Source organism: Camelina sativa, chromosome 13 (genome assembly GCF_000633955.1).
Source record: "Camelina sativa cultivar DH55 chromosome 13, Cs, whole genome shotgun sequence".
Lineage (NCBI taxonomy): Eukaryota > Viridiplantae > Streptophyta > Magnoliopsida > Brassicales > Brassicaceae > Camelina > Camelina sativa.
This window is the reverse complement of record NC_025697.1, coordinates 4,532,047-4,542,003: the sequence shown is the minus strand read 5'-3', so window position 1 is coordinate 4,542,003 and position 9,957 is coordinate 4,532,047. Positions and strand designations below refer to the sequence as shown.

General features: G+C 36.9%; 4 protein-coding genes across 4 annotated transcripts in view; 2 read left to right on the top strand and 2 right to left on the bottom strand.

Annotated features, from left to right (window-relative positions):
- On the top strand, positions 914-2,454 carry LOC104735126 (adenine phosphoribosyltransferase 5-like). The gene is made up of 4 exons (XM_010454852.2): positions 914-1,344; positions 1,437-1,547; positions 1,795-1,887; positions 1,996-2,454. The coding sequence occupies exons 1-4, from the start codon at positions 1,254-1,256 to the stop codon at positions 2,154-2,156; spliced, it is 456 nt and encodes a 151-aa protein (XP_010453154.1). The 5' UTR covers positions 914-1,253; the 3' UTR covers positions 2,157-2,454.
- Positions 2,761-4,376, top strand: LOC104735125 (vesicle-associated membrane protein 713). Its single transcript, XM_010454851.2, has 4 exons — positions 2,761-3,232; positions 3,405-3,595; positions 3,704-3,867; positions 4,009-4,376. The coding sequence occupies exons 1-4, from the start codon at positions 3,013-3,015 to the stop codon at positions 4,097-4,099; spliced, it is 666 nt and encodes a 221-aa protein (XP_010453153.1). The 5' UTR covers positions 2,761-3,012; the 3' UTR covers positions 4,100-4,376.
- LOC104735124 (probable glycosyltransferase At5g11130) lies at positions 4,434-7,275 on the bottom strand. The gene is made up of 4 exons (XM_010454850.1): positions 6,788-7,275; positions 6,416-6,618; positions 5,428-5,782; positions 4,434-5,335 (listed from the first exon to the last, which is right to left on the bottom strand). The coding sequence occupies exons 1-4, from the start codon at positions 7,043-7,045 to the stop codon at positions 4,670-4,672; spliced, it is 1,482 nt and encodes a 493-aa protein (XP_010453152.1). The 5' UTR covers positions 7,046-7,275; the 3' UTR covers positions 4,434-4,669.
- The window catches only part of LOC104737937 (probable sucrose-phosphate synthase 2), a 6,510-nt gene continuing 4,625 nt past the window's right edge, over positions 8,073-9,957 (bottom strand). Inside the window, exons 12-14 of the mRNA XM_010458183.1 lie at positions 8,836-9,741; positions 8,616-8,743; positions 8,073-8,514 (exon numbers count right to left, since the gene is read on the bottom strand). Coding sequence (XP_010456485.1) covers positions 8,235-8,514; positions 8,616-8,743; positions 8,836-9,741 — 1,314 coding nt within the window. The 3' untranslated portion in view covers positions 8,073-8,234. The remainder of the gene's footprint in view (positions 8,515-8,615; positions 8,744-8,835; positions 9,742-9,957) is intronic.

The following is a 9,957-nucleotide window of genomic DNA, read 5'->3' as shown; positions in this document are numbered from 1 at the left end:
AAAAAAAAAAAAAAAAAAAAACTAAATTTTTTTTGTTATAGTTGGCACTTGGCATGTACTACTCAAATTTTGGCGCATGTAGACTCCTTTGCTGACCATATACGTAATTATATTTATTCGTGCTCGGTGATTTGCTTGCTCCTTGTACTTTTTACTTGCGCTTTGAATTTCACATAAAAACCAGTACTACTATATAAATGTTATAAACGCAATCTNAAAAAAAAAAAAAAAAAAAAAAAAAAAAAAAAAAACAGCACTCGCACAAACACAAAAGCTATAGTGTAGTGTAGGAGACAAGAAAATAAATAAAAGCACCTACGAAGAGAAATTTAAGGAAGAAAAGAGGTAGTAATAACTAAAACATAAACAAAATGTATCCCTACTCCTACCAAAATAAGTTTAAAATGTGTTAAATACTACAAATTACACAGTTCACAAACTTGTAACTTTTTTTCTCATTAAAGATATAGTAATAAAAGAGGGTAAGTAGCTGTGTATGGAGGAGACAAGACACAAAACATGGAATGTGAACTAGTTTAGTAGGAGAATGGGTACTTCTTTTTATAGAGAAATGGTTTGGTTTTTTTGCAGAGTATCGAATCTCTTTCCTTTATAGGTCTTTCGTTCGAGACTCTCTGAGAGATAAGACTCAGAAAATTAAAAAAAAAAAAAAAAANAAAAAAAAAAGAGCTAAAAGCCAAAGATTCTCTCGAAGATCCATAAGATTTTCTTTTCTACTTCGGATCTTCTACACTCTCTTTAATACATAGATATACCATTGGCCTTGTTTGTGTTTGTGATTGTGATTTATTATTAGTATTATTGCGCGGGGGTTGATAAATCCTGTGTGCCGACCCAGTTCGCGCGTGTGATACATACACACACAAACACAACACTCCACGCACTCTTTTCGTCTCTTTCTCTATTAAAATATTAAATGCTCTCTCACCCACTTTCTTCTACTACAACTGGTGGTGAACAGAGGAACAGAGCGAGATAGAGACACAAAGAGAGAGAGAGAGGATCTGATCTCATTTCATTTCCTCGTTTCCTTCTTCTGCGAGGGAAATTTAATTGTCTTCTACTTTGAAATCTTCCCCATTTATTTACTCTTCAAGCAAGAAAGAGAAAGAGAGAGAGAGAGAGAGATTAATATACTAGTGTTCAAGACACTCCTTGACACTCTCAAGAATTGAATTTCAAAATTTTAGAGAGAAAGAGAGAAAGAGAGAGAGAGAGGATAGAGAGAAACGATGTTTGCTGCGGAGAATGGTCTGAAAGGTGATCCAAGACTCGAAGCTATATCAGCAGCCATTAGAGTTGTTCCTGATTTCCCCAAGAAAGGTCTTTACAACTCTGTTTTCCTCTGTTTTTGCTCTGTTTTTTTTTTCCTAATTTCTGAAGATGTTTCTTGTTTTTATTTCTTGCTCGGTCAGGGATTATGTTTCAGGACATAACAACGTTGTTATTGGATCATAAGGCCTTTAAACATACGATTGACATTTTCGTTGATCGCTACAGAGACATGCAAATCTCTGTCGTTGCTGGTAAGAGACTCCTCTGTGTGTCTTTTCATCATTATCTTCTCTCACCTTTTCTTTACTACAACAGTGTTTCGTCATCAAGTTTGTTAAGTAACGCCAAAAATTCGGTGTCTTTCTAAATGGGTTTACATCATATAAGCAAACAAAATACATTATTTAAAGATACAAAAGAAGTAACAAAAATTGTATTTTTCTTCATTAAGAAAGTAATATTTTTTTCTTTACATGCAAATGTATGTGTATTATATAGGAGTTGAAGCGAGAGGTTTTTTGTTGGGTCCTTCCATTGCCTTAGCCATCGGCGCAAAGTTTATCCCTTTGCGTAAACCAGGAAAATTACCAGGTTACTTACATTTTTTTAACTGCATTCTCTGTTTTTTTTTTTTTTTTCTCCGTGTGATGATAAATATAGACTCTATTGAGATTCTGAAGAAAGGAATGTGATATATAGGGAAAGTGATATCGGAGTCGTATGAGCTTGAGTATGGACATGACCGTTTAGAGATGCACGTTGGCACCGTTGAGCCTCGAGAACCCGGTTCATTCCGGTTGAGGTTATTTTCTCCTGGCAGAGTTCATGTTTCATTGTTACAAGTTTCATCTTCTTTATAAAAACTCTTAGGGTTTCAGTTCAACGTCTTTGTATTCGTTCTCTGTAGATTGAATTTTGCTGTGCGGCTTTTACTTTTTTTTTTTTTTTTTATCTTAATCAAAAAATGGCTAATAACTGTAATCATGAAAAAGGGTAAGACATACATTCGTAATACTATATGCGGGAAATCTGAAGGAAAGAAAGTACAAATAGTAGTAGTAGGTTTACTAAAATTGAATGCGGTTATTACTGAGAGAGCTGATGAAGTTGGTTGTTGGTATTCTACGACAAACTATTTAATACTGCCACATTGGTCCATCCGGAGTATATTATTATTTTGAGTTTCAAATATTCCTTACCAAAGTTTTTAACAGAAACAAATATATATATATATATATTTTTATATCAAAAGATTTTAAAACTGGAATCCTATTTATCTAATGAAAGCAAAATATGAGTCATCAATGTTTTTAACTTTAAAGTTTGAAATAAATATAGAAAAGTATATCTTCTTAATAAACAGAAAGAAATACTTCCAAAGCTAAACAACAATGGCGGTTTGTGTGCTGTCAAAAGATAATGGGCTTTGTTAGATAGTAATACAAGCCCAATAAGTTAGATATTTTTTTTGGCTTTCGCCTTTGATATTATTTCAAAATTCAACTTTTCACCGTGAAGCGGGGGGCTTCCTCCGATGTATGGTGATGCTTTGATTTGAACAATTCTCAGATTTTTTATACAGTCTAAACCAATCGATTTTGGGGGAGGTTTTTGGTTTGAGCTGATTTCGTTGTTGTCAAGATCTAAGGTTTTCTGAATCGACGATTTAAAGAGTGAGCTGGGGGAAAGAAAGAGGTGCCGCCGGAGTAGGTAGAGATGGCGATCTTATTTGCGTTGGTGGCTCGAGGAACGGTGGTGTTATCTGAGTTTAGCGCTACTTCTACTAACGCGAACTCAATCGCTAAGCAAATTTTGGATAAGTTGCCTGGTAACGATAGCGATAGCCACATGTCTTACTCTCAAGATCGGTACATCTTCCATGTCAAGCGTACCGATGGTCTTACCGTTCTCTGTATGGCCGATGAATCCGCCGGAAGTAATTTACTTTGCTTCTTCTTACTCTTTCACTAATTTCTTCAATTTTGCCCTCTTTCAGTTGAGGTCAATTTTAGGGATTTGGTAGCTAGAAACTATCTATGCTCGTTTTAGGTGATGTTAGGATTGTGTTCATAGTTTGTGATTTTGAGCATCTTTATTGTTTGCGGCAGGGAATATTCCGTTTGCTTTTCTGGATGATATTCATCAGAGGTTTGTGAGAACATACGGCCGTGCTATTCATTCAGCTCTAGCTTATTCCATGAATGATGAGTTCTCAAGAGTTATAAGTCAGCAGATGGAGTTTTATTCCAATGATCCAAATGCAGACAGGATGAGTAGGATTAAAGGTGAATTGAGTCAGGTAAATGTTTAACCAAAGAAAAAAAAAATCATCTCTTTTTGTGTTAAAGTGTACTTTTACATATGATGTCACTGACTATTACTTGTGTGGGTTGTTTTCATGATTCAGGTTAGAAACGTGATGATTGAGAATATTGATAAAGTCTTGGATAGAGGGGAGCGTTTGGAGTTGCTAGTTGATAAAACTGAATATATGCAAGGCAACACTTTTCGTTTCAGAAAGCAAGCTCGCCGTTACAGAACTGTTATGTGGTGGAGAAATGTTAAGCTTACGTAAGTTCCCCCTGAACCATTCCAAGAAACCTATTATATACCCTGCTCCAACTCCATTACATGGTTTCTTGTGGAATTGATCACTTCATATGTTCTGTTACATTCCTTATGAGTTTGTTGTGTGTTTTTTTTTATCTGCAGGATTGCTCTGATACTTGTACTCGCGTTGGTTGTGTACATCGCGATGGCCTTTGTTTGCCATGGGGCAACTCTTCCTTCATGTTTCAAGTAAGAAGACACTCTTACTTTCACCTTTCCCTTCTTGGGAATATATCAGTCTCTGTTTCGATCTTGAAATGTGAGATATGCGTTGTGTAAAATGTGTGTTTATGTGCTTTTTCAAGTATCAAGCTTCTACATATTGTTTCGAATTTGAGAATCGACTGTTATTTGTTAGTGTGATATATTTCACTGTTAATGATCATCCCTTGTCTGTTTGCAATTTATGCTGCAACATTAAGACTTCAGAGTCTCTCTGTTTAAAGATTATATAAAGAAGTCGTTTTTCAGTTTTTTGCTGGATTTGTTTAGGTTGTTCCAATTCCAACATAGTGAAGATAATGAGATAATCATACGGATCCAATGAATAATGAGATAATCATACAACTACAAGTAGGCCTGCTTTCTACTGTTACAAGTAGGCCTGATTGCAAATTGTACGTTTCATTCCCAAACAAAACTCGGAGGCGGAGGCTTGTTCTAACTGAAAATAAAGAACGAGACTTTGCTACATAGTTCAAGATCCTGTACTATACGTCTATACGTATGTGTATTAAAACAATATAACATTATATATCGTTCACTACGAAAGAGGGATTCGGACATTAAGCCTACGTAACCAAATAGAATGCATGATCATATGCAACATGTCGTATGGCTTTGATGGTCTGTTTACCACGAAGTGTTTCCGAACCTCAAGAACTTTCCTTTGAAACTCCAAGTACTCTTCTTCTGGTACGGCTTCTAGAATCTTCTTTATCTCCGGAATCTTCCATACTGGTATATGAATGGAGAATGACTTCCAATTCAACACGTCGCTGAACGGAAGGACGTAAGAATCAGCGATGATGACCGGAACACAACCCGAGTACAGAGACTCCACGATTCTTGGACTTGCCACTTCCCAACCGCTGGGGCAGAGACAAAATTTTGCTTTGTCCATCATTTTAGTGTAGTTCATGGTTTTGGGGAGATACTCGTAGACTTGGACGTCTTCGTCTTTTTCTTTCCATTGGTCGAAAAGTATTTTCCGGACTTCTCCATGAGAACCGCCTGCGAAAAATGCTAAGAGTTTGCGGTTTTGAGGCGGTTCTCCGGTGTGTACATACCCTAACTGGCTGTGTGCAATGTTGATTTCTGGCAATGAAACGTCTCTCCTGGGAGTGAATCCCTCTGAAGCATTGGCATTACAGAGAGCTCTTATAAAATGCCTGTATAGTTCTGGATCCGCAGCTGAGACATCCGGTGCCTTGAATAACAAGGAACAAAAAGAGAAAGTTAGATTAGGGTTTTTATGGTTGACTTTTTGAACAAGAACTGTTTAAAAACAAGGAGACTCACCCAATCGTGACAGGAGAGGAAGAAATGGTCAGCCCCTCGACTGCGATTCCAATAAGGGTAACGGTTCGATACGAGAGTGACGTAGTCTTTGACAATGTTTTGGAGGCGGTCACGTGCATAGCTAGTGTAAGGTCTATAGACAAAGCGTATGATATTGACGATTCCTACAGGGATGTAGAAGACCGTGGCTTCCTCCGGTGATGCAGCCTTGAAACGGCTGTTTCCGTTCTCGATCTCGTCCATGAATTGGCCTTCAACGGCGTAAATGTTGTTGAGAGGACCCTTGTGAAACAGAGGAGCTTCTCCTTCTCTATAAGTCCATATCTTGAATCTCTTCTCCATCTCTCGGTGGCTCCTGTTTAATTTTTTATGAGTAAAGAAAAACATTACATATGCATAAATATAAGTGTTTATCTATATCTAGAGATGGATTGTGTAATGTGCGACTTTCAAAACTTTTTCATTTAAAAGTGAGTGATGTGTTTTACAAAGGTCAAGTTGAGAGATGGAGAGAAAGTATGGAGAACACTTAAAAGCTAAAACTACGCTTTCCTCGAACTCTCAAAGTCTGATAATAAACGATAAAAATGGAAAAAAGGACCTTAGAATTGCAAACTAGCTGGTGTATAGGTTACTAGAAATAGAATTTACATAGAATATTGATGTTGACACATATTTCTACTAATGGTGATTTCATGAAAAAAAAACACAAGAAAAGTACAGATCCTAAAGAGTACCGACTAGTTAGCTACAAAAGTCAAATTTCCTTAACTTTTCTTCTAACTTTGATACCCCCTTAATTTTATTAAACAAAAGTCTAACAAACACTCAAATTTTAAAAGGAAATTACCTAGTGATAAAACTAAGCAATGTTGTTATAGATTATAGAATATACTAATTTGTATGATGAAAAAACAAAAAAGATATATAGAGAGAGAAAGACTAAGCAAAAATAGGAAAAAAGGTAGGAGAAAGAAAAGGTCCTAACTGATGAAAGGTAAGAGCGTTGAGATAGACAGATCCATTCGATACGAATCCCATATCGGAGTTATTCCTCCGATCACGATCACGATCACGGTGGAGATTCTCTTCTTCGGCTTTCCTTATGGCGGCCCTCGCCATTGCCAAACCTTCTTCTATTCTCTCCACCGCTTTATCAACTTCTTCTACGACCACAACTTCTGACGTCGACTGTTTTCAACATTAATTATTAATTCAATTATATTAAAAAAATATGATAAACCTCGTAGCTAATAATTACACAAAACTAGAAGACACAACACAAACACACTTATATATATTATATATGAAGAAATAAATATAGATGTAACAAAAGAAATAGAGAAATAAATTAGTGTACATTATTGTTGGTGGAAGTGAGATTGTTGGAAGTGATATTGAGACAAGAAGAAGAGGAAGAACGAAAAGGAATTCTCAAGGAAGAGAAATCAGCTGCTTGTTGTTGTGGAGGAGACGCGAGACGACATGAAAGATCATCATCATGGACCACGGATGATGATGAGAAAATTTGGTCATGGTGGTTGATAGAGTAGAAGAAGAGGATGATGACGAGTGCTGGATAGAGCAGAAACGGCGTCGTACAAGTCAGATCCGCCATTCAATTAGTATGATTAGGAGGATCTTTATTTCTTCTTCTTCTTCTTCTTCTTTTTCAAGGTGTAATTTGATAAGGGTTTGGTTCTGATTTTACAGATCACAAAAAAAGAAAGAAAGAACTCGTCAAGAAGGAAAAAAAATATATGATTTTGATGAAAATTTTAGGGTTGTTTGATTGAATGATTTCTCTCTAGATTTTTGAGGAGGTTTATTACTCTTTTCCTTAGGTATTTTTTTTTGGTTTTCTTTTCATCATATATGCTTACCTTACTCATCTATTTATATGTGTGTTATTCTTTGGCCGACTAATCCGGTTTCAGATTTTTTTGGATTAAGTTAACAAAATAAAATATATTTTTTTTTTTATGTTTCGGTCAACGTAATATAATTAATTTATACATGACTCTCGTGCGGTTTGTTTTTTTAGGTTGGATTTGGTTTGGTTTCCTAATTATTTTCTTTTCCCTTTTTATTTTTCATTCTAGATTGGCTTAAATTTTTGTTACGATTATCCAAATATAATATAATCGAGAAAAGGAAAAGATGGATTTACGTTTAGCTCTCAATTATCTTATGTTCTTAATTAATAAATGTTAAAGATAATTGGGCACCCCACATTTAAACTCGAGATTCTATTAGAAGATTTTTACGTTTTTATACGTAAAGATAAGAAGGATATACGATTTTAATCTTCAGAGCTCATATATAGGAATTTTTTGAAATTTACGAAGTGCATAGGATGATTACAAAGTACTTTGTTAGGAAGAGACAAGCCACAACCGAAAAGGTAACTACTTTAACGACTTACATCATCATCAGTCATCAAATGCCTTTTAGTTTTTTTTTTTTGCAGACAATGTTCTCTTGTTTTGTAATTGTATGTAGTTCTTTTCGTTTTATACACTTAGGTGGAGTAACTTTAGAGATTTTGGTAGGTTAATAATACTGTTTACTGCGTAAGATTTCGATTATACAAAGGTTATTTCAATCTTCCCNCACCCACCCCTCGCAAAAAAAAAAAAACCAAAGGTAAGAAAGGTTATTTCACCACAAAAAGTCAAGTACGCAAATTTGTACTTGGCTACAATCTTAGTGTGGTATATTGTACTTTGTTGTCCGTTATGATTATCAATTCGCCATCATCCCATCCCATAATGGTTCAACAATTACTAAGTGAAAAAAAAACAGCCTCAGGGCTTGGGGAGACTGATCCCAAGCTTCACTAGAGCGGCCTTAATGGCGTCACGACCACATTCTTCAGCTTCAGTGACATTGGGAATGTCCAGTGGAGTCACATCCTCCATTGGGTAGCTTCGGTTGCCGTGTAGTTCACGCAAGTCACTGGCTAGGCCTTTTAGTATCACTGTTTTGTGAATTCCTCCAAGCAAGCCTTCATAATCTGTGTCACCTGAACCTCCCACGAACACCACCATGTTTGATAAGTCAATGCCCCATCGCACTAACAAATACCTGAAAACAGAGGAAGATATGTGAATTCAAATCCCACTTCAAGGTTTCAAATCCCACTTAATGATGTGTCGATAAAATGGTTGTTTATGATCAAAACTTACCGAAGGGCCTGCGATCGTGAAGCAAGAACAGGGATTACATTGAGCCGAGCTCCGTTTTGGCAGTAAACTACATTGCAGCGTAATGCTTGAATTCTCATCAATTTCCTCAGCTCTTTCATTGGAGGAATCTGCAGAGATTGAATGATCGAAGTTAAGATAAAAAGACCGAAAATAAATGTTTCAGGACGAGCAAAAGACTATAGGCTGAGGGTGTATCTACCGAAGCAGGATCTTTCACTTTGAAGGATAAGCAATAGTTGGTAGAAGAAGACTCATCTTCAGCTAAAATCTCTCCTTGTTTCGCCTTTTTCTTCTCTTGAACAGAACTAATCCAGCGGATCAAAGTCTTCCTCAAACTCTCTCCACCCCAGCGGAACTCTATATGGGAATGGTAATCTGCATCGAGTGTATAAGGAAGAGCGTTTTTATCCTCAGAAGCAGAGGACGTGAAGTAGAGTCCACTTCCACTGTTGCAGATAACAGCATCAAAGTCTTGTGGTTTCAACCCTCCAGAAAGCAATGTTGTGTGAGTCTCAGATATAGTCATTGAGGTTGAGAGTATGAATCCTATTGAGCCGCCTTTTCCTGCAGCATCAATAACTGTTTTCACCACTGCGAGAAGATCTGAGGTTGTGCCACAGTCCACAGAAATGACAAAGATATGTTTCCTCCTTTTCAAGGTCGGCATCTTGGAATCGACTTTCTCTGCTGATCTGCTCTTTTGTGCCAAGGTTGAAACAGCTTTCTCCACCTCAGCTTTTCGTTCAGCAGCGCTGTCTTCAGCATCCAAGTTAGTATCGACACCACTATTACTTCCACCCTTTTCGCCATCTAAGGAAAGTTTTAGATTCAAGGAGATGTCATGTATATCTCTAAGAGAGTCGCTGGGTGAATCAGGGTCTGAGTTCTCAAACTCAACTCTCTGCCATTTAGGATGTCTTTGCTTGCACGAAGCTATCCGAGCTAAATACGTTTTGCAATGCTCTGGCCACGAAAATAGGTGGATGTTTTTAAGGCCGTTTTGTCTGCATCTTCCCCATAGCTGTTTGTCTGAAACTAGTTTCAGCAGAGCATCAGATATAGCTTGCTGATTATGAGGGTCAACTAGAAGACCATTGTCAAGAACCTGCGAGGTAGTAGCAAATATCAGCTATAGCTTGCTCTGCGTTGATGCATAGTGCTGTATAGTGCAAATTTTCTTTTGAAATATGGAAAGCGACAAACCCGATGAATATCAACAGGTCCTCCATTTATTGTTGCAACAGTGGGCAGCCCATGAGCTCCCGCCTGTTAGATACAGTGCCCGTTAATTAATAAGATACCCTGTAATGAGTAGAGCACT